The sequence below is a fragment of the Grus americana genome, chromosome 5 (assembly GCF_028858705.1).
Source record: "Grus americana isolate bGruAme1 chromosome 5, bGruAme1.mat, whole genome shotgun sequence".
NCBI classification, from domain to species: domain Eukaryota; kingdom Metazoa; phylum Chordata; class Aves; order Gruiformes; family Gruidae; genus Grus; species Grus americana.
In genome coordinates, this window is record NC_072856.1 from 55,180,777 (window position 1) to 55,208,308 (window position 27,532).

At 35.7% G+C, this 27,532-nt stretch overlaps 1 protein-coding gene across 5 annotated transcripts in view; it reads left to right on the forward strand.

The window, feature by feature from the left end:
• Positions 1-514: 514 nt before the first annotated feature.
• AK7 (adenylate kinase 7) overlaps positions 515-27,532 on the forward strand; it is a 29,041-nt gene continuing 2,023 nt past the window's right edge. The window contains exons 1-16 of one of the 5 annotated variants that reach the window (XM_054828715.1): positions 515-642; positions 1,292-1,477; positions 2,592-2,700; positions 3,699-3,793; positions 4,593-4,703; positions 9,622-9,705; positions 10,268-10,356; positions 10,873-10,963; positions 13,202-13,279; positions 14,015-14,164; positions 15,674-15,802; positions 16,109-16,244; positions 17,742-17,870; positions 18,883-18,954; positions 20,878-21,075; positions 25,740-25,960. In XM_054828715.1, coding sequence (XP_054684690.1) covers positions 565-642; positions 1,292-1,477; positions 2,592-2,700; positions 3,699-3,793; positions 4,593-4,703; positions 9,622-9,705; positions 10,268-10,356; positions 10,873-10,963; positions 13,202-13,279; positions 14,015-14,164; positions 15,674-15,802; positions 16,109-16,244; positions 17,742-17,870; positions 18,883-18,954; positions 20,878-21,075; positions 25,740-25,960 — 1,956 coding nt within the window. In that variant the 5' untranslated portion in view covers positions 515-564. Of the gene's footprint in view, positions 643-1,291; positions 1,478-2,572; positions 2,701-3,698; positions 3,794-4,592; positions 4,704-9,621; positions 9,706-10,267; positions 10,357-10,872; positions 10,964-13,201; positions 13,280-14,014; positions 14,165-15,673; positions 15,803-16,108; positions 16,245-17,741; positions 17,871-18,882; positions 18,955-20,877; positions 21,076-25,739; positions 25,961-27,532 lie in introns of those variants that run through there. The other 4 variants (XM_054828716.1, XM_054828717.1, XM_054828719.1 and 1 more) reach the window with 4 other exon arrangements.

Here is a 27,532-nt window from a genome sequence, read left to right on the forward strand (position 1 = left end):
GCTTATTATGAGCCTAAACTGAAAAATACTTTCAAAACAGGTGTTTTGTAGGTGTTACCAGAAGAAACATCTGTTGTTTCTGATAACGTACTGCAGTATTAACACAAAAATGGGAAAGCTGTGTCATTCCACTATGTCTCGGTTTATAAGCGTGAAGAAAATGCTCTCCGGGTCCCTCTCCTTGGGCACTGCTGCCTGTGTGGAGGGAGCTTGTCTGCAGCGCTGACAATGGAGAATTTCAGTAGGTCGCCTCAGACTGTCGGTTGTTTTCCTTACCTGAACCCCTGAGCGAGTGCTACTCGGCCTCATGTAGCTGTTAATCTATGAATTACCTACGAAGCCCGCAGGCCTGTCTGCTGTCTTCCCTGTTTGTCCTAGGGTAGACTGGGTAGGTATAAAAGAAGTGTAAGCGTACCCACTAAGTGCCTGTTTACAGTACGACGGCCCTTAGGAGGCGGGCTGCCGGCTGCTCGGGGAAGGCCGCCCAGCCCAGCCCACTGCGCAGCCGCCGCTGGCCGCGCCGTCGCGTAGCAACGGGTCGCGTCCCCGGCGCAGGCTGTGGCGATGGCGGCGGGGCCGGCGCGGAGCCGGCGGGTGTTCCTCAACCACCTCGACTCCTACTCCGGCCGCAGCATTGGCGAGGTGACCGAGGGGAGCGGCCCGCAGCTGCTGGCGGCCGCGGCTTCTTTCTCAGCGGTCGCTGCCTGAGGTGTCCGCTGCTCTCCCGCCTGCCTCAGCCCGTCGCGGGGAGCGCCCGCCTAGCCCTCGGCCGGTAGTGCGGCAGGGAGCCGTGGCTGGCCTCCAGGGAGCTCGGCCAGGAGGGAAGCCAGCCGGGTAGCTGCGGTCACCTAAAATAGCTGCTGAGGAGGGGGACTGGGGGTAAGAAGGGGTTAAGATAGGAACGAGAAAGAAAATGAGAGTTAGGAGGAGGAGGAGGTGTGGATAAAGCAGGTCGGGAGACCTCAGGCAGCAGCCGATCACTATGGAGAGTGAGAACATCTCTCTGAGGTAAGACCTGCCTGAGAGGAGGCGGGTTGCAGAGAAGAGGCATCTAGGGACTCACCAACACCTTCGACTTTGAGGCGTAGGACACAAGTCAATACAAAACATTCCTGCTGTGTTTGAGGAGTCCATAATGTTTCCTGTTTGGTGGAAAGCCGTGTTTTGAGCTACATTACTTACAGCAGGATCAGGGCTAGTCAACAGAGTATTGGTGTCTTCCTAAGACCATGAGAAGCTGTGTAGTATTCAATATGTATTTGCATACAGATGTGTGTCTTGTATATTGCAGTATTTATCCAGATGTATTGTTGGGGCATCGCTTGAAAGCATAGAAGAAGAAGAAGAGGAGGAGGAAGATGAAAACAATTCAGCTGCTGAAGTTTCTAGTAGGCCAAAGGAGGGAGTCTACCAAATAGTGGGTACCCTTTCTAAGCCAGAGAGTACTAAACCATATTTTGCAGAGGAAACATATGCAGTAAGTAAGAGTCTTTCAGGTTGCTATTAGACAGCATTAGAAATATTGCAAGTCATGTAAAATGACCTGCATTAATAATATGGTCTTTTGTTGCTGCTGGAAGCTGGATACATGTATTTTATTCCTTCTGCTTCCTGCACACTATTGTCTCCTTCCTGCTAGGTGTGATACAGCAAATAGTAAAAGGAAGGAACTCAAACTCAAAATAGATTTAAAAAAAATGTAATTATGGACAGGACATCATCTATCCTGATGATACACAGGTCTGCTTTCTTTTTCCCTCAAAACACACACCTTGGGTATTTCTCTTGTCTCCTCTGTGTCTTTTATCACCATTTTAAAGATAGTGGTGCTGGAATCAGACTTAGTGTCCCCATTCTTAGCTGTTCACTGAAATCACAGTTTTCACTAGCAGCTAATTGTCCTGAATACCTACAACTCCATATGAAGATATGTCCAGAGTTTAGTTAGCTAAGAGAGGCTTGCTTTTAAGAATGTGGTTGCTTATTGCTTTATTTAGTTTTCTGAAACTAAAATTGCCTCTAACTGCCTCAAACTGATTATCCAGAATCTCTTCAAACATTTGAAAATTTTGGTTTAAACATCTATACAGCTGAGCTGTTCAATCAGAAAATTATGGCTGGCACTATTTAATCTCAATCGCCGCTCTTGCTCAGAGTGTTTGCTGGACTTGCTCAAGTACTGCAGACAATCTGCATTTAACAAAAATTACAGGGTATTATTTTGCAAGGAAATAGACATTTTTTTATTCTTCTCCATTCTGCCAGCTGATCCTTGTTTAAAATACCTATAAAAGCCATAGTTGGGGTTTTTTTATACTCACAATTGCACTGACAATATGAATCATAAAATACTGCTAAAAATGTACATCTTTTTGAACTATATTAATGTGTACTGTAAATCAGAAGTTTCAGCATTTAATTTACATTTCATCACCTTACTTGTATCTGACATAAATTTGATACCAGTCTTATGCATTATTCTAACATCTTAGTGTTAGAAAACGAATTCTATCAGTAAGATAACTTCAAAAGGAATTTTGAAATTTTTTTCTTTTTTTTTTTTAAATGTCAGATTTTAACTCTTTCCCTAGGTCTCTTCTCGAGAAGAGCTCTTAAGTCACTTGCTTGAGTGTGAGATTGTTTTGTATAATATCACTGAGGATGCAAATCAAATTGAGGAAGCAACATGGGCTGCTTCTGGTTAGTATAGCTATGAACTGAACAGAAAATTTGTTGCCATACAGCCATCAGAATTTGCCATAAATGTATAATGAAATTATCAGGAATTTTTAGTTTAATGTAATATAAAACTAGGTTCCTTGATGGAGAAATGCTGCATGAATTGTTCAATTAATCAGCAAGGGACCATGGAATGCACTCTAGCATTCATAAGCTAGAGAAGCCGTCATGGGATTGTTCAACACTTTAAATGACATATTTGTGTAGGCAGTTATTTCCCTAAATAACTATCAACCATCGTCTTATCTATTTGCACTGGGAGGTGGGCAGAAAATTTGCTCCTGTGATATTCAAATAATGTTTCAATATCTCATATATTTAAAATATATTTTGACTTAAAAGTCCAATAAAAAATACTACTAACAGTCTTTCTGAAACTTTCTCCTGATTGCTATATCCAAATTCTAATGGGCATCTGGAATCTTTTTATGGTGACAATGCAATATTGTTCTTTATATGATAATTAAACTAATTATGCTTTCCTGTTTATAGTATAAATACTTGGATAACATTATAAGTTTGAGGAGTCAACAAAACAACCCACATTTAATTATTTAGCCCTAAATTAAAATAAGGAAGCTTTACTTGAATTCTGCAGATTTTCTGTTAAAATCATGAAAAAACCACACTACTATTTTCTTCTAGTATCTCGGCAGTCAATGAAGATGAATTGTTTCCTAGAATAGATGGTTTCTTCCCCCCCCCCGTATGTAGCTCTATGGAGATTGTGTTGATTCCCAATAATTTGATACTATATTACCATTAATTATCTATTTATTTACTTTCTTGATTTATTATCTTTATTTTATACCAACGCAAATAATGAGTATTTGCCTAAAAGTACATATCACATAAAACATTATGGTACATGTCTATGTAGGACTTTTGTATAAAAGCAATAATACAGTTTGAATAATACTATTTACAAAAAAATTAAATCCTTTGCTTTCATTTAACAGCTCTACATATGGAAATAGAGCATTTTGCAACACCAAAGTTATTCATCCTCATTTCAACAATAATGAGCTGGGCAAAAAGCAAACCCCCTGACCCTGTAAGTAATATGAAAACATTAAATTTTTAACTGTATATTTCCATTTAATGGAAAATATTCATTCCATTCAATTAATCAAAGAATTTCAGTATGTACTTCAACAGTAGCTGATAAAGTTAGTGTCAGGAAGTGCATTTTTTCCTCATGATCCTTTCACCCTGAACCACTACTTATTGCCAAAATTGTTAACTTCATTTCACTGGACGGAGAAGTTTAGGCACTGGGTTACAATGATACAGGCAGACCTTAGGGACTGCTTGGACAAGAGGTAAGACCTAGGCTAACCGCAATATGCACAGTCTTTCAGTCATAAAAAAATCCCATATTTACTGTATATTTAATGAAATACATATTTAAATCAGTGTATAGACAGATAAAGAGATATATCTTTATATCTATATGTTAAGTATTGTCAGAAACCATGTGGGATACTTTGTAGTATGCTATTGCAATTCTTAAATTTAGTCTTACAGAAATTGTGCACGTTAATGTTATCTGTAGTGGTTCTCAGAGTTTTTCAAGCTTGTGTGATGCTATATATAATACAAATTCCTTTTTTTAATATAAAAAGCAGTTAAAAATCTTTTGCTGTGAAAATTGAAATTGAACTATTGACATTTTCAAAATATTGAACCTCGAGTATCAGAATCAGAAGTTTTAAGAATTTCAAATGAAAACAAAGTTAAACCAGATTTTTAAAATATGTTTTAAGAACTTATTTTAACCATCTAAGCCTTTGAAAATGGTTCCGTTTTAAGACCTTGAAGATGTGACAACAGTCACATTTTTTCCTCTGTAGGAAGATCCTGAGATTCCTTTTACTGATGAAGATTATCGTAGAAGAAAATCTCATCCTAACTTTATGGATCACATAAATGCTGAAAAACTCATTATCAAACTTGGGAAAACTGTATGTAAAGATTTTTTTTTTTTTTTATAATAATGGGTTGTTTGGTCTTCTTACTTAGAGCGTTATCTTAGTAATGGAAATTACCAGTAATATGAATGAATTTTAAGAATAATATATTCTCTTGATAAATATGAATAACATCAGTTATTAATAAAATTGAGAAGACCTTAATGTCTTTTGAAAATAAGTGTCTACATAATACAAATCCCGAATTCTGTCTTTTTTGTTTAGGTAGTGAGTCACTCATGCTTATCTCATTTAAAAAATATATTGTTTCATTAGTACTATGAGAGAGAATTAAAGCTGGCACCTGTGTAGGGAAAAACTTGAGGATGAAAGAATGTAGAGGAAAGGTATATTAGTGTAGTTTTAAAGAAAAGTAGCATCTTTAAATACCAGCAAGCTATGTTAATTTTATGTATTGTTTAAATACTTAGAAGACATTCTGGCCACATCTAGCATGTTCCTGGATAGTTCGTTCTCTTGGAGCAGAGAGCTTGTTGACTTCTATTCCACCCTATAATTCACTTTAAAATCATGGCCATAAACTGACCCAGAATAGCTAGAATATGTTATCACGTTATATGTGTTTTAAAATTACTTCCTTCAGCTTTGTTTGTTTTGACCTGATGAGACTGTTAATCTTACTAGAGAGCAGATCATGCCTGTCTCTGTATTTAAGAGCTATTATTAAAAAAAATACCAAGAGTGGCTCAGATTGCGCTTCACAACTCAGGAAAATTGATACTGTTGTCATTAGAGATGGAGTTCTGTGGAGGTTAGGAAAGAGAACTGGAAAACAATGAAATACACTGTGTGATGAAGGTGTCATTTCGTCATTCTGTTTGTGTGTTAGCAGTCTCCCATAATAAATATAATTTAGTGTCCATTGCAGAAATTTATCTGGCTAATTATAAAGGAGGAAAAAACCCTTACTCTGATTTGAGTATATACTTGTCATCTTGTGGCCTGTTGAGAAAATAACACTAGAAATTATATTGTATTCTAAGATGGGTTTAATAGTACAGAATGCCAGTAAAATTTGGTTTACAGCTTGAAAAATTAGTGGTAAATTATTTTTACTTTTACTGTGCTAACATGGAGTTATAAGACTATGGAATAACTTTCATACTTGAGATGTTAGAAACATGAAGATTGTAAACATTGTCCTCCAAACCTCACAATAACTTCTGCCACCAGTAACACCCGGGTGAACTATTGACTCAATCTTTCTGACTAGTCCAAAGCACTTGAGTCACTAAGTAAGAGAGGTATTAATATAATTAGTTTCTAAATGTTTGCCAGGCTGAATGTCTGTTGAGAAGACAGTGGAACAATACGCAGCAGTACACGATAAAGCAACTTGAATATTTTCAATATATACCTCTTGTAGGCCTTTCAAAAGGAGCCCTTTTCCTCCAGAAATCCAGGAGCAGTATCAATGGGTATCATTGCCCCTCTTTGGTTTCTGTCAGCACTTTGGAACAGGAAGGCTTCAAAGCATCTGCTCTTCCCAGCAGATCAACATTAGCTTCCTTTGATAGCTGGAGACTTCTAGATTACAGTTCTTACTCATTTCTATATTCAGTGGCCTCTGGGGAATGTGCCATCTGTGAAAGAAATGACAGTGTTACCACTCCCAGCAAAGAGCTCGGCAGAAGATACTAGGATTCAGCAGCCATGTCAGTCAAGAGAAGAACTTGCACCAAGAATAGAAGGGTTTCTTAGGCTTGATATCTGTTCAGAGTGCAATTTAATGGCTGTTGTTGCTTAAAGCAAGATTTCACCCCTCTTGAGTTGGTATATTTTGCTATATTTTGCTTAAAATTCAGTTGTAAGCTAGAAGTCTTTGCTTTTGCCACTAGCACTTTTTTACCTTTACCTTTGTGGCAGGGCATTCAGGCTGCATAGCTTTTCTCAGAAGTTGCTGAATCTGGGGTCCTGCCAAATTCAGAATCCTTGGAGAAACATCTGCCTACCACAGCCAGAAGAGCTCTTCATCTCCCAGCTCTGTTCTCAGTGGCATCACAGTTCCTGAATGCATTAATTTAGACCTGTTTCCCACTTCAAGCATTTTGTTAGAATAAAACAAACAAACAAATGTAAAAGAACCAAAGCCTAGAAGTGATTATAATAGCTAGAATGTGACATCTAGTGGCTTTGATGAATATTACACAGGAACGTGAAGGTCTACCCATGACTAAACATGCTGTGTGTAATAGGAGCTTGCCTGATAATTGCCTTATTTTTAAAATTAAGTATATCCAAGTCATCTTAGGTAGTGCCTTGTCACATGTGTGACTTGTGACACCAAAGAGGTATTATTAGAGCACTTGAACTTGTCTACCTCGACTTCAGCAAGGCTTTTGACACTGTCTCCCGTAACATCCTCATAGGCAAGCTTAGGAAGCACGGGTCAGATGAGTGGACAGTGAGGTGGATTGAGAACTGGCTGAATGGCAGAGCTCAGAGGGTTGTGATAAGCGGCGCAGAGTCTAATTGAAGGCCGGTAGCTAGCAGTGTGCCCCAGGGGTCAGTACTGGGTCCTGTCTTGTTCAACATATTCATCAATGACCTGGACGAGGGAACGGAGTGTACCCTCCGCAAGTTTGCTGATGATACAAAATGGGGAGGAGTGGCTGATGTGCCAGAAGGCTGTGCTGCAATTCAGCGAGACCTGGACAGGCTGGAGAGTTGGGTGGAGAGGAACCTAATGAAATTCCACAAAGGCAAGTGTGGAGTCCTGCATCTAGGGAGGAATAACCCCATGCACCGATACAGATTAGGGGTTGACCTGCAGGGAAGCAGCTCTGCAGAGAAGGACCTGGGAGTCCTGGTGGACAAGAAGTTATCCATGACCCAGCAACGTGCCCTTGTGGCCAAGAAGGCCAATGGTATCCTGGGGTGCATTAAGACCATGGCCAGCAGGTCAAGGGAGGTTATTCTCTCCCTCTGCTCTGCCCTGGTGAGGCCACATCTGGAGTACTGTGTCCAGTTCTGGGCTCCCCAGTTCAAGAAAGACAAGGAAGTACTGGAGAGAGTCCAGTGGAGGGCTACAGGGATGATTAGGGGACTGGAGCATGTCTCTTATGAGGAAAGGCTGAGAGAGCTGGGTCTGTTCAGCCTGGAGAAGAGAAGATGAGAGGGGATCTTCTCAATATTTATAAATATCTAAAGGGTGGGTGTCAAGAGGATGGGGCCAGACTCTTTTCAATGGTGCCCAGTGACAAGACAAGGGGCAACAGGCACAAACTGGGACACAGGAAGTTCCATCTCAATATGAGAAAAAACTTCTTTACCGTGAGGGTGACAGAGCACTGGTACAGGCTGCCCAGAGAGGTTGTGGAGTCTCCTTCTCTGGAGACAGTCAAAACCCGCCCGGATGTGATTCTGTGCAACCTGCTCTAGGTGATCCTGCTTTAGCAGGAGGGTTGGACTAGATGATCGCCAGAGGTCCCTTCCAACCCCTACAGTTCTGTGATTCTGTGAAACTGAAAGGTTTTTATTTCAGTGTAGTATAGCACTCAGTGCCAAACTGTGGTTTGTCTCCACAAGTGACTACTGCAGAAGCTACTGCAAGGATAATGGAAGAAAATCCTGTGTTACTTTCTTCTTAGAGGAGATGAGAAAAAGTACCTCCTGTGCTTTCACAAGAGGCAAGTTTTTCCTGCTGGGAGACGGAAATTACAGTATGTCTTCTCCTGGGGCATATTCACAGTTTGTCCTCAGCAACCCTGGGAGCTGCTACTCTTAGGGTACAAACAGTTTTTATCATGGTACTACCCAAGCAAACTAAGTGTGGGAGCTCTTATGCTATCTGTAATGTCTTCTAATTTTAATGTTTCTTGTGATTACTAACAAGCTGTTGCATTCAACTGAATTGAGGTAGCTTTTCTTACAAAGTTTTATTTATAAGTAGACAGGGGAAAACACATACACAGATACAATACGCTGATGTTATCACTTATCACTTTATATGACACTTTGCTTATACAATCAAAAATTGGCTAAGTGTTCTTAATTTTATGTTTCTGAAATATTATGAAGATGATAAAAAAGGTGCTTTTTTTTTTTTCAAAAAAAATTAGATCCCAAAACTGGCCATTTATAGCATCTGCTGGTAAATGCAGGTTCTTTTACATAGTGTTATGTAGATATATAATGTCTTTACAACACAAGAATTATATAATAAATTTGTTTTCACCTTAAAAATTTCAAAGTGGTCCTAATTTAAAAGATTTTCTTGAAAGCTTTTCTCCTTCAGATTATTTTAAATTTTTTTTTTTTCCCTCTCTATAACCATCCTCAACACTGATCCAAGCATTAACATTATATATGAACAGGCGGCCAGGACAGGCAAATTTATGACATTATGCAATAAGGGCCAGAAAAAAATATGTGGGTTGATTGTGATGTGTGGTTAGGAAAACACTTAGATAGTTCACAGATCTTTTTTTTTTTTTTTAATTCTATATCAAAATGAAAGTAAAGCAATTCTAAAGTCATTAATCCATCATTTCCCACTTCTTTAGGGAGTCAGCTGCAAATAAAATGTGATTAAAAAAATAGCATCAATTAATTTCAGAATTATTTTTCTTGGAAATAAAAAGTAGAAACATGAGTTAACCTGTTCACTTCATCGATTTACATAAATTCCAATTTTTTTAACTCAAAATTTTTTTAGAATTCACATGTAGACAGGTCAATTCTGATTGAGCAATGCTTTCTTTGAAGGAAATATTAGCAATATGACTTATGAAACTACAGGATATGCAACAATTGATCTAGCTACAAATATTAAGTAATATAATTTACATACTTTGTATATTTATTACACAAGTACTCAAGTTTCAGGGTAAGCCAGTGTCCCATTTTTAGTACTATATTTTTATGAAAACTTGTTGATTTTACTTCACAGAACAAACATAAATTTTCAACTTATGTTGTTGCCTCAGGACATCAATATGGAGCTGGGGAAGGAGTCTTGCACTACTTTTTTAAGGTAGACATCCAACAATTTTTAAAAGTTCCTTTAATTTCTAGGGGCAAACTACACTGGAATGCATTTTTAGTAGCTTTAGTATCATAAACTTAATGCTTTTCTGAACAAAACTGATTATTTGATCCCTTTGGAATGTTTTAGCTACAGTGGAAGTATTTTCCACTGTTTTGGCTCTATATGTTTTTTAGTTTTTCCATAGTTTTTGAGTAGTATCTCCGTACGTACTTTACAGTGAGAACATATAAATGGAATCAGGAAAAATGTCTTTCTTCTCAACATTATATTCTTTTTTTTTTCCAAGCGTTTCTTTTATTTGGGATACAAACCAACATTTGTCAAGATCAAAGAATATTCTTTAAAAAAAAAAGTTTCTTGTTTTTAGTAGGCTGTCAGTCAGTATTTCTTAAGAATTGTTTCCTTTACTGCAGTTCAGTTAATCATTCAAGAAACTGAACTTTAAATCCTGAATATATGGACTTGTCTAGTAAACAAATGCTACTTTTTTAGCTCTAGTTAAAAGTAACCTTTTTCTCCTCACATCATTCCCTGTTTATATTTTCAGATAGGTTGGCTTAGTGAGACTCCTGCAATACCTGTTTTTGGAGATGGAAATAATTTTATTCCAACCATTCATGTTCTTGATTTAGCAGCGTAAGTAAAAAAATTTCCCCTGTGCAATAATTGATACCCGGCTAGATAACAAATTCAAATCTACTGGTGAATACTGAGGCTTTTAAATTGAGGTTGGTGGGTTTAAGAACACTCTTTGGCCCTTCTTACTGAGTCAAAGAGAGACTTCTGTTTCTTTAGTACTAGACAGGCCTTCTGAAAACTTATCTGACTGTTGCACTGGTGCTATATTTTAAGAAATTACTAGCAATTCTCAATCTAGAGTATGATACCAGTTAACTGGCACAAAACTGGAAATGGATTATGGACTCTATGGCAAGCTAAGTTAGTATCTTCTACAGATGTTGCTTTTTATCCTTTGAACTTCTTTCCAAATAAAATATCTAGCTGTGCTTCTTTGTTAAGGAACATGTATATGAAAATGTCATGCTCTGAAAAGCTCTGCAAGATTTTACAAATTCTTTGTATTGCATTTAACAATGAAAGCCCAGTATGCTTCTCTAACTATGGGCCCTGACTGTACTTGCTATGTTTCAGAGTGTTACAAAATGTAGCAGACCACAGGCCAAGGTCTCACTACATAGTTGCAGTAGATGAATCTATGCATACTCTTCAAGAATTAGTAAAGGTAAGAGATTTGATTCTTTTTTTTTTTTTTTTTCAGATATCTTTCAGGTTTTAAAAACTATACATTCTATTGAAGTAGAAGTTCCTAGGTCTTCCTGTGTAGTAAATGACATAGAAAATTATTTTGAAATCCTCCAAGACTTCTGTCCTTTGAACAAAATACATGACTTGGACATGATTTTGCAGAACTAACCTTTGCAGTATTATCATTAACTTAAGTAGAAAGTTTACCTAAGAAAGTTCTGATTAATTGTTATGGGATTCACAGTACTGTAATTAGATACTCAAAGTCTTTAAGATGTTTTCCCCTTCGTTTTGTAGGAAGATATCTTGGTTTTCCAAGTATTTTGAAATTAAGTCTAGAAATAGTCTGGATGACACTGCTGAACTAATAGTGAGAGTCAATACAACATAAAAGGAGACTTGCTTATGTAGATTAAGCAAATGTTATGTAAGGACCAAACATAGCAGCCCAATTTTTTTGTTTGTGTCAGAGTGTTTCATGGAACAGTGTGTTAGTGAGCTCACAAGAAGATGCAACTTTTGTTTAGGTTCAGGTAAATATACAAGGTCTCACTGAAAAGTTAATAATTGAAGAGGCGTTCTGTATAAGTGACCATAACGCAATTAGTCAACATTCCTATTGAAGAGGCAAAGGTCAAAATAACTTTTGCAGCTGTGGTCAACCATGCATTATATAAAAATGAACACAAAAGGCATTAAAAATATTAAATCCTTAGAGGAAAAGGGTAGAGGCTGTTGAAACCTACATTATTAGCCATATAAGGCCATTGCATGGTACTTATTAAGAAAAGTTTAGGAAAGAGAAAATGAAAATTAGCATGTCTTATGGTATTCACTGAAGAGGTCTGAAATAGCTCAAGGATGAAATAACTCTGAATTGCTCATTCACACATATAACTTGCTGTTTAGCACTGTTGTTGCATTCGAAGACTGGAGGATGGTAAATATGATACCAATGAAATTTTGGGGTGAATTATAGGCCAATATGCCTAATAACATTGGCTAATAAGCAAGTATGTTATTAGAAACTATAATAAATTGAATGCATTAAAGGATACCCACATACATATGATCTATTTGGAAAGAGTCAATGTGACTTTTGTAAAATACTTTGCCAAGAAATACTTTCCCAAAAAGTGTCAAATACTTTGGAAACCCCCTGAAGTTCTTTAATGTGACAAACAATTGTGGATAAGGGTGAACAAGCTGATGCAGTCTACTTGGATTTCCCAAAGGCTTTCAGAGAAGTACTTCACTAAAAGCTGTTGAGAAGCAGCTAGGCACCCTAAGAAAAGTGGTTGGGTCCTTTCATGGGTATGTGATTGTTTAGAAATGGGAAATACAGGGCAGGAATAAGTGGACAGTTCTTGTAGAGAGAGGAAGTTGCCAGTGGAGAGAGTGTTGCAGAGCACATTGCGGAGAGCAATCTTGGCAGGGAGCTGTACCAGCCCAGGAGAAGAGTGAAAAGGTACATGGGAGAGAAATACCTTGAGAGTTGCTTAAATATACAGCAGCTATTTCTAGTTTAGGAAGTCTCTGAGCAGAAAATACTTGAACATTAGAAGAGTATCTGGAAGGAGTATCAAATATGCTTTTACCGTTCTTACTTTCCATTTAGGTATCCACTAATTGACATAGTTGGAGACAGAATGCTGGAATATATGTAGATTTGATCTGACACTCTATATAAATTTTTACGATTTCATGGAATCTAGTGGGGTTTTAAATCTATTTTAAAGGGCTGTAGGAGTAAATAACAGTTTCTGTCTAATGATGAAATGAAAATGTGATATGGAGAGTTATTGGTGGCATTGATCTGAAAACCCTTCCTGATTATTAACAGAATTAAATACTTCAAGAACCTGAAATGAAAGTGATCTGCAAACAGATCTTAAGCAGTAGGAAGTTGTACATAGATTTAAGAGCTTCGGAACACTTTTCTGTGGTTTTGGTTTTTTTAGTGGTGGTGGGGATTTGCGGGTTTTTTGTTTGTTTGTTTATTGCAAGTACTAGAGGAATTATATAGCAAAACAAAGGGGTTCAATACTGACATTAAAGTTAATACAACATTCTTTGATCTATTTCAAATCACTATACTGATTTTTCAGGTAAAGTGTAACATAAAATTTAAAGCACATATTTTATCCACAGAAATCCTGTTCATTTTTTTTCTAAGAATCTTATTTGATAAGTGTATTCATTTTTTTCTTGATAGTGTATCAGTAAAAATGTTGGACCAGGAAAAATTGAGAAGGTTCCAAAAGAAAATGCATTCCTGAGCAAGGAGTTAACAGTTAGTCCTTTTTTCCTTTTGTTACTTAAGTAAAGGATGTAAACTTAAAAGTATAATGTAATGAAATATATGATTTCTTTTTTTATTTCACCAGAAAAAAATTAATCCTAAAACATGCCTAAAAATATATACAGTGAGTTTAAATTTAGAAAATAAAGAAACTAAAATTTAACCATCATAGAAAAGACTATTTTGAGGAGTTACAGCCTGATTTAGAAAAGCAGTGAAACGCTGATGTCACTGTTGCATTGAGCATGCTGGAATGCTCTAACAAAACCTACACAAAATTATAAAAATAACAAAAAAGCTAACAATGATGTGCTGCTAAGGCTGATGAATGCAGCATACATAAATTATGCTGTATTCATCTATTCATCTGGAAGAAAATGTTCATAGGAGAAATAAACAAATTACAACCCTGGTAGTTTTAAGATGGTACTTGATCAATTTATGATAGAGGTCATTCCCTGCAATTATATGAAAATTTGTATTGTACAGAATAATTGTTCATGTTCTAATAGTTCATGAGAATACTCAAATACAAATATACATTGAAAATGTTTATATTTTTAAAAAGCTTAAAATGTCTGTTTTGCTGTGTATGCAAACCTTCTTTCCCTGTGCTTTAATACTTTCTGTTCTCACCCCTCCATTCTAGTCTTTAGTTTAAACTGAAAGTGTTCTTTTAACATGCATAGCTTAAGTCTGTAGATAAATGTAGCTTTGTTCCCTCAGCAAATGCATTTGGATATGTTGCTTGTGAACCTGCGAATGGAATCCATGTTTCTGAAAGAGACTTTCAATATTAAGTGGGTTGCTCAGGCAGGACTAGTGGAGAACATTGAACAAATCATCAAGGAATACAAGCAAAGTCGAGGATTACTGGTAATGGTTTGGTGTACACTATTTTAAAGTGCTCCTTTCTTTTTTCCCCAATAGAAATGGTCATATAAATGCAAGCTTTCATTTCTTTAAGTAAAAATACATGGAAGACTGATATAGATGCAAAATAAGCGAACATAAAACTTGAAAATTAAATTCAAGAATGTAAAAAAGAGGGAATATTAATTAAAACAATAATCATTAAGTCATTAAGTTTTATTTCTTTTATGCCTAAAACTGAAACTCTGCAAACACAAATAAGCTTCCTGATGGAGAAGCTACTGTTCTGAAACTAGTTTCTGTACGCAATATATGGCATTCCTGGTATATTTTTGCTTTAAGAACACAATAAGTGTATCTTTTATTTAAGCTGTTTTATGATAGTCAATAGTTAGGCAAGTATTTTGTGTCCTTCATTATATTTAGTGAGCCAGGATATTCAATTGCAATGTAGCTTTCATTTTACCCTGCTCTATTGTGTAATGTACTGAGCAAGTTTGCTGTTTCCTACGTTAGCTTAATATTTAGAACTTTTGTATTCAAATGTATGGGAAAGATTATTGAAAGGCACAGGAAAATGTTTGCATACATTCAAGTATTGACTGGTACGAGAAAGCTGTTCAGCATGTCTAAATCTTGTTCAAACTTTGAGCAAGATTTCAGGTGGTGTGAAACAAAATACAGCTACTGTTGTTCGAGGTTGTTTGTTAAAAGTCCTTGCATACCTCTGAAAGGATTATCAGATCTGTTTTCAGGTTAAACTACTGCATCTGAATATGTATGCATGTAAAGAAATTCAGTACAACATATAGACATATCAAATGGCAAGGAGAGGGAAGGCTAGCTAGACCTCTGTCCCTGTCACTATTCTATTACATTTTCAGAGTGTGCAGTCAGATTTACTGAATGAAGATAGACAGTTAATGATGTATGATTTTGATTTTGTTGCATAATATTTAATAAGTGTGTACTGGAATCTTAATTACACGTAGTCATTCACAGGCTAGGTAGGCTGAAATGAGAAATCACTAATATCTTAAAATTGTGATGGATCTGAAATTTTTGAGGTCAAAATAACCATTGTGATGACAGCACCTCTACCTCAGTTGGGAAATAGAGCTATTGCACATGTATAGTAGAATATCTGTCTCCTTATTCCAAAAGTCTCTGCATCCTGTCTTACGGGGTTGTGTTTCATCTCTTTTGATCATTCAAACACTAATAGTGCCACTATAAGTTGGTCTGTGAGTCTACTAAATAGGAGGGTGATTTTTCTCCAATGGTGAAGACGTACATTTAAATTAAGTAACTGTGTTACTCAAAGTCTGTGGATGACATAGAAGGTATTCAGTGAGAAAATATATACTTGATGCGAATAAAACTAAAATATGTTTTAATTTTCAATTATAATAATAGTTATTTTCTACTAGCTATAGCAAAAAGTTTGTTCCTTTTACATAAAAACCATCCATATTTTTTAGATGATGTTATATCTTTATATTTCTTTTCCAGCCTCTCAAAGTTTTCATTCATGGTCCTCCTGGGGTTGGCAAATCTACTGTTGCTGAAGAGGTCTGCAAACACTACAAGCTACATCACATTAAGACAAATGATGTGATTTCTGAAACAATAGCAAATCTGGTGTGTTGCTGTTTTCTAATATTGCTATTATTTTAATTTCTGTGATTTTAAAATGTATAGAATAATTTAAAGAATAGTTATAATTCCTTTATTTTAGAATGGAAATATCTTTTTACATACTGGTGACTTCTGGGGGATGCACTCAACTATTTTTAGAGAACGAAGGTTGTTCAGTGTCTCCCTGTCCAGGAACATACAAGAAATGAATTTTTAAATGTTTTTTTTTTCCTTTTATTACATCTGTGTATAAAAGATATTTGGCTACAGAATTTCTGAGCCTATTCATATTTCTGATCTTGTTTTCAGGAGAAAGTTGTGGCTCCTAAAGAACTGGACTCTGACAGCGTGGGAGAAGAGGGAGAAGAGGAGGAGGAGAGTAAAAATGTAGAAGCAGCACATGAGTTATTATCTGCAATAAAAGAAAGCCTGGAGCAGAGTGCAGGTAGGAAATACAAAGTACTAAGATGGCATTTAGGTAACTAGTGCAATCCTATGCAAATTGAAAATTAGGAAATAAATTTGTGCTTTAGAACTTTTACGTCTGACTAAAAGTAAGAATCATGCCCTGTCCATTTTTATGTACTTTATTTAAAAATCAAATACAGTGTTTTACATTATATACCTTGTATAATAAAAGTGATATATTTTTTAAATACCGTGGTGCTTTTTCAATTGTAGAAGTTCCATCTTTCTACTTTTTTATACATTTTTATATAATTGTTTTTACCCTGTAAGTTGATATATAAGTAACAACGGTATATTCAGAAGCATTAGATTCTTGGGCAGATTTTTTTAATAACATCATGTTTTCTTCTCAGAACAGCAAGTATAATTTTATATTATAAAGTAAAAGGTTAGTGAAGTATATCTTTATAAAATTTGCAAGGAAGAAAAGTATTCTAGTAAAAAAAAAAGAATTAGTGCACTGTCATATGACATTGTGGGGATTTTTAAGTACCTTATACCTCATTTTGTCCATCTCTAAAAAGTAAATAGTATTTACTGAAGCCTGTAAAGAATTTTAAAGTCTGCAGATTGAAAAATGTCCATAAAAGTTGCCATTACTGAAAAGTACTAATTATCATCTATATATGAATAAAGTCATGTGGGTTTTGACTTAGCGTTTAACATTTTGCTTGTGGTATAAAGTGACTCCCCCTTAAAGATGCATTCTATGACTAAAGGATTACCTGATTTTGATCTTGTGTATCTGCAAAGCAATGAACTTCTAATGCAGCCAAAAGCTTCAGTAATGAGATCCATGGCAGTATTTCTTCTGCATGCCTTGCTTTGTTGTCTAAAATAATAATGCTTTTTAAAATAGTAACATACTATTATGATTACAATGGTTTATAAATATTTAAGACTTTTAAAAGCTGAAGCAAAATAAAGTAGGAAACTGGAGCCAATGGTTGCAAAAGGACAAAAAAATCAGGTCAAACCAAACTTCTTACTCCCACACATTTGCTCAACATTGTAGGCCAAGTTAATAAACCACTTCATATCTCAATCTATTCATCTGAAAATGAAACTTGTAAAACCTATCTCATGTTTGTTTTGTGAGGCTATCTAAGTTTTACTGTTAATTGTAAATAGAAAATGATTGCTTTGTCACTTTTTTCTAGAAATATTTCTTCACTGCTTCTATTAAAATCTGATTGCATTATTCTAAAAAAAGCCTAATTTTGTCTTTAGTATCCTTAATGTTCCAATAATTATATCTTTATAAACACAAATGTAATTTTATTTTATAGCTACACATTTATATTCCGTAGATTTCTGACAACATGTAATCTACAAATAGTAACTCAAAATACATACATTTTTTTAGGGTCTGAATAGAAGTTCCTCTGATAAATGAATTAAAATGTTAGTAAAATAATTTCAGATTATCTCTTTTGCATAAACTAGGTACCTATTAACCTTCTTTGTGTCTTAGGTCGCCTGGATGATCAGTATGTTGTGAAATTTGTGAAGGATAAGCTCAAATCTATGCCTTGTAAGAATCAGGGATATGTTTTAGATGGATTCCCAGAGACCTATGACCAGGCAAAAGATCTTTTTAATTGTAAGTACTGCTGCTTTTGCTTTTATTGCTTCTAATATTTTCATTATCATTATTGTTCTCAGTGCCATATTAGTTGAAATGCATCAATACTGTACTGACTGCAGTGCAGGGGGCAAAACAAAGTTGTTTTCACATGTTGCTTAAAATGTAAGAAGGATTGTAATGCACCTTATTTAATTTAAGCATAAGATAGTTTTCAGACTATCTTTGCTGGCAAAGTAATAAGTAAATACACAAATATGGAGGATGTTTTCTGGTGCTGTGTTGGTCCACTCTACTCAAGCAAGCTCTAAGGCAGAATTTCTTCATAATATTTAAGGCTGCTTAATGGGAGGATCCAGCCAGTGCACCAATGCATGTCTTGTGAGCCAGATTAGAGTGGGTATATTAGATCAGCTACTGTAGGACTTCAGAGGAGCTCTGAGACATTTCAAATTGTGAGCAAGCACCACGCATGCATTAAGACCAAGAATCATCTCCACACGTAAATTGCATCATGAGGTTTAAAGGTAAACAAAACCCAGTCTTGTTCGGCTTAATACGCTGGGCTGTGAATTACCATGCTCAGCTGATGCTCTTCAGGCAGTTTTACTGGCTATTCAGAACAGCAGACACTTTGTGGCAGAAACCATTTTAATCATACTACTGTAAAACATTTCTGTTTGCTGTCCTGAGCCCTGTCTCTGTTTTTGGCAGAATAATGTATTTGGCAGGAGGAGAGGCCAGGGTCAGGATAGCAGTATGGACACATTTTAAGATTGTGTACGCATGTGCATACTTCTGCTGTATAGACAAACAACTATTAGTGTCCCAAGGCAGAATTCTGTGGTGGCTGGCAGCATGAATTACTTACTGAATTTTCTAAACTGGTGTTAGGTTAGATTAATTTCCAACAATTAGTATGATTTGAATATAGACAAACCTGGTTTTATACTTGGCACATTTTTAGCAAATATAATGATATTGTTGCTTCAAATGAAAATGTTCAAAACAATTCTTACTTTTGTTTTAGTGGAAAATGAAGATGATGATGAAGAAGAAATTAAAGGCAAAATACCTAAATGTGATAAATTAATCATACCTGGTAAGTTTGATAGATTTCTTTTTAAATAAACAGAGGAGCTTTCAAATACTGCTGCCACCAACGAGAAGTCTAAAATATCACTCCATCTGTTCATATTTAATTTAACATAAAATAAATATCTAATCCATGTGATGCTGCTGCCCTCTTATTCGAAAGTGAACAATTAATCAAAAGGAAGGTTTTGGTTCAGTTTCTGGGTGTTTTCTTCATTTTTCTTTTTGTGAAAATGCTATCAACTGTTGGCTGATAACAATAGTGGTGGCTGCCTTTGTTGTGATTATAGCAACTATTAATAGAATAAACATGAGCTCCTGAACTTGACATATTAAAAAAATGCAAGTTTATCTTTAGTGTGATGTCTTGAAAAATGTTACCAAATTAATTTTAATACATCAGTTAAGTTGGGATTAAAATAGAGTGGTTTTCATCCATGCAGAAATGGCTTCATCCTGGTGTTTTCAATATTCTTGATTTCTTTGGAAGATATGATTACATTCAAACAATACATTTGGCATATTTTGCATTACAAGATGTGTATGGTTAGGTAGTATAAAGGTTAAATATCTCAAATGCATAGTGTTTCAGTAAATGATAACTTACTGGCTTCAGCAGAAATGAAGAAAATTCAGAACTTTCTGAAAAATTGCTTAGTTCTTGCACTTACATGAAGGGGACAAAGGCTTGATTTAAAGAGCAGGCTTCTACCAAGTCTTCAACCACTTATGAATTGCTGATTTCTGAAGTAAATAATTTCTGTTATTCATAAACAAAGCCACTTTTAGCCACTATTTCAAAAGAGGAAATGTGAATGAGTTATTATGATGGGTGGGAGAAGTACCACTTTCTCTCCCATAACAAGGACTTCAGGCATGGGATCTGTTTTAAGAAGATACCTTCTCAACCTTGGAGAAAATTTGTTTTTAAAAACAGAATGGTCCAGAAAGGATTCTTGTTGGTTTAGGAAAGTTTTCTTGAGTTTGTTTTTGGTTTTTTGGGAAGTTTTTCTGGAGACAGTTGGGGGGCGGAGAGGGGGCTGTGTCTGTGCTTGATTCTGCAAAGTTCTCTCTGATGTCAGAAAAATTACCTCCTGGCTTTGTTAAATTAACAGATTTCAGTAGTATTGAATAATTATATTAATAGAAATACCAGAATATAATGTGATAAATGACATTAAGCCATATTTAATAAATATAAATTGATTATTGATTTAATAAAATACTACAAGATTCAGCCTAATGAAGCTACAAATATGAGACTTCTGAAGTGAAGAAAGGAGACAGGTTTTTCTATGGATCCTTGAAAGATTTCTGGTGGTTTTGTCTACCAGTAGTACTAAAATAACATTGAAACTAAATTTTATGGCATGTGGTGGCATAGTATCTTTAATGTACTATTTGATTTTATCTTTTTTAATTTACTTTATCAGATACACCTTTATTTTTGAGATTAAAGTTAAAATACAGGGTGATGACTTTTGATGACTTGACAAACAAGTGAGTTAAATTTTCCAATATTACCTGCTGCTTTGGCTGCACCATTCATAAGAAATTTTTTTCCTCCTATACTTATTACATGTATTGGTTGTATGATAACTTTCTTAGAAAATTTGAGCTACACTGCATTGCTGTTCTTAAGATTTTTATTCTGCTTATTGAAAGAATAGGCTTGTTGATAATGCTAAGAAAGAATTTGGTGAAATTGGAATACGTAGCTTCTTTACAGACATGTCTCAATATTGTTGGATTTCTCTAACTGGAGAAGTTGACTATAAGCATTTGATAATTAAATTCTCTATAAAGATATATACAGTTCAGATCTGTTTATGTTCAGTTGTGGTTTAAAATATATTATTAACACAAAATAGGTAAGAAAGAGGAAAAACAATAATATATATGGGTGCTGATAATGTGTTGTTCTTCACAGAATTTGTTATTTCTTTGACCGCATCTGATGAATTCCTTATAAACAGAATAATAAATCTGCCAGAGAGAATTGTTGCTGGAAGTCATTATACCCAGGACCGGTTCCTGCAGTCTCTGAATGTCTTCAGAGAGTTAAACACAGACGATAAGACTGTTCTCAACTACTTTCATGAACTTGAAATACATCCTCAGTTTATTGGTATGAAATAATAAAATTAGTAGATAAAATATGAATAAAATAATTTGTTGTTACAAATTTAAGACTTGCAAAGATCATCTAGTAAGTCTACATATATAAATAATATTTTTAATTAATGTTGCAGAATACATATACAACAAACAAATATCTGTATACTTATCAGGATTCTGAATTATTCTCGTACAGTTAACCTGTTTTAAAAAATAGGGGGTTTAATTGTTCATTTTTGTAGGCTAAATGATCAAAATAATTTTCTGACTTTAGTTACAGACCTCTGCACTGACGTCCTTCCAGATTGGTGTAACTGTATTTTCACAGACTTTCAATATTACAGTTGCTTATATTTTTTTCTTTAGACTTATCCTCAAAAGCTGTGACAATATATGGATAGTCTGTAAATGATGGACCATGAAGAAAATTTTTAGAAATTAAAGGTGGAAGGCTAGGGCTGAATCTGTTTTGCACTATACCTGTATGTGGGAAAATTTGTCTTCCCTACACACTATCTAGAAAACTGTGATCACCAGGAAATCTTGACAAGATTGCTATAATCTGATTATTAAAAACAGTGAGATCAAGGTGACAGCATTCTTAAGAAAAATGGGAGGTTTTTAGCAGGGGATGGAGAAAAGAAAGAACAAGGGAAAAACCTTGGAACTAAAAAATCAAACTGATGATATTTGGAATGTCCATCTGAGATGAGTTATGCAAAGTTAATTGTTGAACAGCCTCAGTCATAATTGATTTCCTAATTTTTTATTTATTTATTTATTTAATGTCAGTCATGGAGATTATCTTGAGAATAATACCATACATGTGGTGTTAGGAAGTGTAGCAGGGTGAAAAAATAGTATGTTAGTACAATCATTTTAGAATTGATGTAATTCCGCTACAGAAAGTAAATGTATAAATGGTAAATATTAAGGTCTGATGACATCAATTCATCATATCTTACACACTTCTAGATATGCAAGTAGTAAGACTCTCCAAGACGATGTTTTAGTTTGGTGGGGACTATAAAGTGTATACTCTATGATAGAATATTGTAGTGTTTTCCGCTAAGAATTATGCCCAAAGATACTCTTAAACTCTATTCCATTCCAAATAAGGATACTCACTGGCCTACTAATTTTAATTATTGAGGTATCACAACTGTGATGGTCAGTGACTTCCAGATGATTTTCATATTCAGTTCGTAGTGTTGATTCTCATCTTCAAAGGAGCCTTGTCTTTAGGTCCTGTTTATCACAGGAACTGCCTCTTTACCTATATTCAGTTCACTGATTGTTACCCACCGAAGTATGAAAGCATATAGCTTTCTGTTGTAAAATGGTAAGGACAGATTACAAAGACAACTTCAGTGAGGAACCTTCAGCTCTGCAAATAACCCTCCATTCTAGCTGATGTTCCAGTGGGTTTATCAAATCTGTAGAATTTAGTAGCATCAGATTTAAGCAGAGCGCCAGCTGCTTTCTCAGTCATATTCTGAAGGAATTTAGTGGGGAATGGTTAAAAAATTGTGCTTGATTTTTTAAATATTGACTCAAATTAATCAAATCTTTCTTCCACCTTAATTTTAGAAAATCATAACATATGGCTTTATGAATTGCTTTTATGAATATTATTTCTTCTGAGTTGAAATATGATTAGTAAGAAGGAGTGGGCTTCAAGATTCTGGAAACTCTGCTACAGTGACTCACTGCATGAAGTCTGCAAGTCAGTTATCTTGTGTCTCATTTTTGTCATCTGCAAATTGTCGATGGTGACACAGGCGTGTTAGATCATCTACAAAAAGGCATATTAAAGTTATAACAGCAATTTCCTTTGACAATTTTAATTTATGAATGCCTTTTCTGGTGATCAGTCACTGCTAACTTCATTTTTTATTTAAAAGGTATTTATTTTTGAGGATAAATGCAGTTAATTTTGACTGCTGTAATATTTGCATTGTAATCTTTCTTGGCCATCTAAGAAAAAATGCAGGCTTTGAGACTTCCGATTCAATGCTGAGAGAGTCCTTAGCAATACTTAAATGACTGGAAACGTGGTTTGCACTGTAATTTGTATATCCAGATACAGCTAAAATTGTAGAAACAACAGACTGCTTGACACAGAAAATGTATTATTCTTTTAATTTGGAATACTTTAGGACTGTAATTCCTGATTTTTTGAAAGAAGCAACTGTAAAAGAAATTTTATCGTGTAGAATTATGTTAGTTTTCTCCTCACTAGCAGAGTTTGGACTTCAGGTCCAAATCACAAACACTTAAACTCTTGGAATAATGATGTTAATATTGAACAGCTATCTTTGGTCTGAATCAGTGATTGGAAAGAAATGGTAAGCATGCTTTGCCAATGGGTTTCAAAATAGCTTCATAAAGCAGAGGACTGTGGAGTAGGGACTACTTGATTCTCATCTAAATTCTATATTCTAGTTGTTCTGTTTTTTCCCCTTCCTCTGCTTGCTCTCCTTACCCATTGTCGCAGATGAAAACATTTGACATGGTTATGATTTAGGAGCAATTCAAAATTTATTAATAGTATGACTTAAATTAAAGGTTGAATTCTAACAGCACTCAATGATTGACTAATTTAAAGATTTACAAGTAATTCAGTAAAATAATTATAATCAAAACAGTGACTTAATTACAGATTCAAAGATGACAAGATTCACAGTAGCTTACTTATAAGGTATCTTAAATCAAAGTGTATAGGTACTTTTGTATATATATGCATATATAAACATAAAACATGCAGGTACATGCAGACAGAAATATTTGGGCCCACAGATATGACATCTACACTCATGAAGGCAAATGTGTATATTTAAAAACACAGATAGGTAGGGACGTGGATGAAGGAAGCTAGTTTACAGTTAAAATTTCCCTCTTCAAGTTGTAGTGAGAGGACAAGGAGTAATGGGTTTAAGCTGAAGGAGGGTCGATTTAGATTAGATGTTAGAAAGAAATTCTTTACTGTTAGAGTGGTGAGGCACTGGAAGGTGCCCAGAGAGGTTGTGGATGCCCCATCCCTGGAAGTGTTTAAGGCCAGGTTGGATGAGGCTTTGGACAACCTGGTCTAGTGGAGGGTGTCCCTGCCCATGGCAGGGGGGTTGGAACTAGATGATCTTTAAGGTCCCTTCCAACCCAAACCATTCTATGATGATGAGTTTAGAGTGAGTACTCACAGTGCATCGGCATTCCTCAGCGGGTGATCACTGAGACTTGAGGAGGTTGACTTTCGCCCTGGCCTTGCATCAGCTTTGTCAGCAGACGGTCCTCAAGGAGTTTGTACCTGAGAGGCGTCCCAGCTCAGGGGAGATGCTGGTCACAGCCCGCTGTGATCCAGGATAGCTCAAAGGGTCTCGCTTAGAAAGGCTATTTATAGGATCCGAGATAATTGACTTCTGTCTTTTGTACTTTTCCACTTTGGCCCAGCTAAGATGGTGAAATCTTCTGGTACTTTCTACCAGTTGCGCAGACTCAGAACTTTTCTGGCATCGCCCCCTTTTGGGCCATGGCCCAGGTACAGGTGTACCAGGCTGTCAGGAGGTGATTGATCGTCATTATTGTCCCCAAACAATAGGGGAAGCAAGAGCATCACGACCCAGGCACAGATGTACCACGTACCATTGCCAAGCGAAGCAAGAGCCAGGCACGTCAGGGGTGCCTTAATGCTCTGGTCTGCTGCCCTGGCATGTGGCCCAGGAAAGGGGAGGGAAATTGCACCAAGTACCGAGCAGCTTAAGGGGGGGTTGCACCACCACACCTATTTCTGTGTCTTTACATCCCCAGTCCCTTACCACTGAACACGCCCTTTATCTCTGTACTCTGCATACCTGAAATGCTCACTTTTCCTCTTTTCCATGTACATTTCTATACCTTTTCTGCCAGATGCCTCCTCACACTGAATGTATACAGAGCACAGAATGCTCTGGAGACTGCTGTCCCCATTTTTCTGTGTTTTTTTCTTTTCCTTCTTTTTTTCTTTTGTCTTTTTTTTGTCTTTTTTTTTCTTTTTCTGTCCTTTTTTTCCATCCTTTTTTTCCCAAGTTTACACAAGTAGCCTCCAGCAATTAAAAGTGAGAAGGAATAAAATGAAGGAGAAGGTCTCTGCGCTCCTACATGAAGCTACAGATTTGTTTTGTAGACATAACACAGTAAGAGTTCAACTAGAGATAGGTCTGTGTATTCGTAAATCTGGATGAGTGAAAACTTTGGAGTTTGTTGCCAAATGCTAACAACCTATTGTGTAACCTGTGGGGGAGAGAGGGTCAAAAGCTGATGGTTTTATGCATTTGGATAAGTTGACCTAAGATTGGTGAAAGGAACATGTCTGATAATAGAATGACCTCATTTTCAAGTTTCAAAACTTAGTCAAGCTGCAACTGATAAACAGAATAGTTGTAAAAATTATTTTAATACACTTCTCCCTTACATCATCTTAAGAAGACAAACTATTTTAGCTGAAAATCGTAAAGAAAATCAGATGTAGAAAACTTCATTCTGTGTAGCAAAAAAACCTGATATCTATAAGCAACTGAAAACATGTTATTACTTGAAAATTCAAACAATATGAACACCATATAATTTTAGGTCTTGCAGTTATTTTCTAATCATAATTGACAAAAGCCTTGAAATGACCTCTCTTGTACTGCTTAAAAGATGTAGCCAAATTTGAAGATCCTGAGAACAGATTTATTATAAAAGAGATCATCAAAGAAATTGGGGAACCTCGGAATTATGGTTTGACAGATGAAGAAAAGGAGAATTTGGAACGCAAAGCAGCTGAGGAACGCCTTGTCAAAGAAGCTCAAGAAAAAGCTGAACAAGAGCGTAGAGAAGCTGAGGAAAGGGATGAAAGGATGGCAAATTGGGAAGAGTGGGTAGGTTAATACATATTTTTGGGTAATGATTATTATATATGTGTTTTAGATGGCTGCCAGCAATCTGTTATGCACTTGGAAAGTGTGACATAAATTCTGTAGTTCCTTATATCATACTTTAGATCTGGATTAGATTATATTCACAGAGCATTTTGAGGCCCAAACCTAAAGAATATAGTCTCTTTTTAATTACAGACAGTATATTTTTTTACGTGTTAGTATCAGCATGTCTTTAAAATACTTTTATGATACTCCCCTTGCTGTTGCTGTGCTGTAACTCCTTTATTTTACCATTTATATATAACTACTATAACCAGTGGTGATTTTCCATAACCAGACTTCTAGGACTTTTGTATTTTGCTCACTTTATTTTTAAGCAGCTAACCAAGTCTTAATTATCATGACTTTCAAACAAGATTTTTAACTCAACACTGATCAATATTCCAGTCTGCACTGCAAGAGCCTGCAAGAGAAACACCTTTGAGAGCTGAGTCCTCAGCTCAGTGAGAACTACCTGATGCAGTCTGAAGGATGCTTTTTGTTTGCTAATACTTTAATAAGTACTTGGTATTTAGGTTACCTGACCTCACAGGATTTGCACATGACATGACGCTTTTTCCTTATTTACTTTGTCACACCTAAGGACATTTTAGGTAAATAACCTGAAATGCATACAACAAGAATGTTCTCATTCACGCCCAAAGTCAGGTTGTTTCACCAGAAGGCAGTTCTTCTATTGTCTTCCTCTAGAACTATTTAAAAAAACCCTGATCATTCCACAGAGAAATCCTTTTCTTGCATTTGAATGTCCATACACATCTATGGGGAAATAATACTCTGAAATTACTCACTCTTAAAGAAGCATTTACATTGCTCTGATGTTGGCATAAATAAGTTTTCTTTGTTATCTCTATGCTTATTTACAGCCTCATTCAACATAAAATAGCATTTTGTACTCTCTGTAAAATTGGCTAAAAGATTAGTGAGGGTAGTTAACACATTTTTAGCTATATACAATCCAAAATCATCTCACTTTCAAGAGAGCAAACTGTGCTTTATTCAAAGCTTAAGTGTTTAAATAAAACGTGTGCTTAAGTTTATCCTTTCAAATAGGCAGATGCTCAGGAAGTCTAAGCAACTATTCATTTGCCCTTGAGACTGTAGATTAGCTGTTGTCTCTTGAGTAGTGACCAAAGACCACTTACAGGATTTATTCAATAGCACTCCTGGATTGAGTGAATAAGGTAAATATCTTTTCCAGATATTGGTATATTAGTTTTATCTGAATATTTCTTTTGTGTTATGCTTTAAGTATAAAAAAAGCAGTCTTCAGAGTATCATCTGCTTGCTGTTTCTAGATATGACTCAGGCTACTGATGAATAAAATGAGACAAGAGAGGACAATAAAAATGCTTTTGAGTAATCTTCTGGATAAAACTACTGCAAGTATCCGTGCTATTAAGTGCTATTAAATGGAAGATGATAGAAAAACTTGCAGCAGTTTTATTTCCCCACCCCTCCTACTTTTTGAGTGTAATCATTGTATTTGATTTAACCTGAATTCAAGAATAA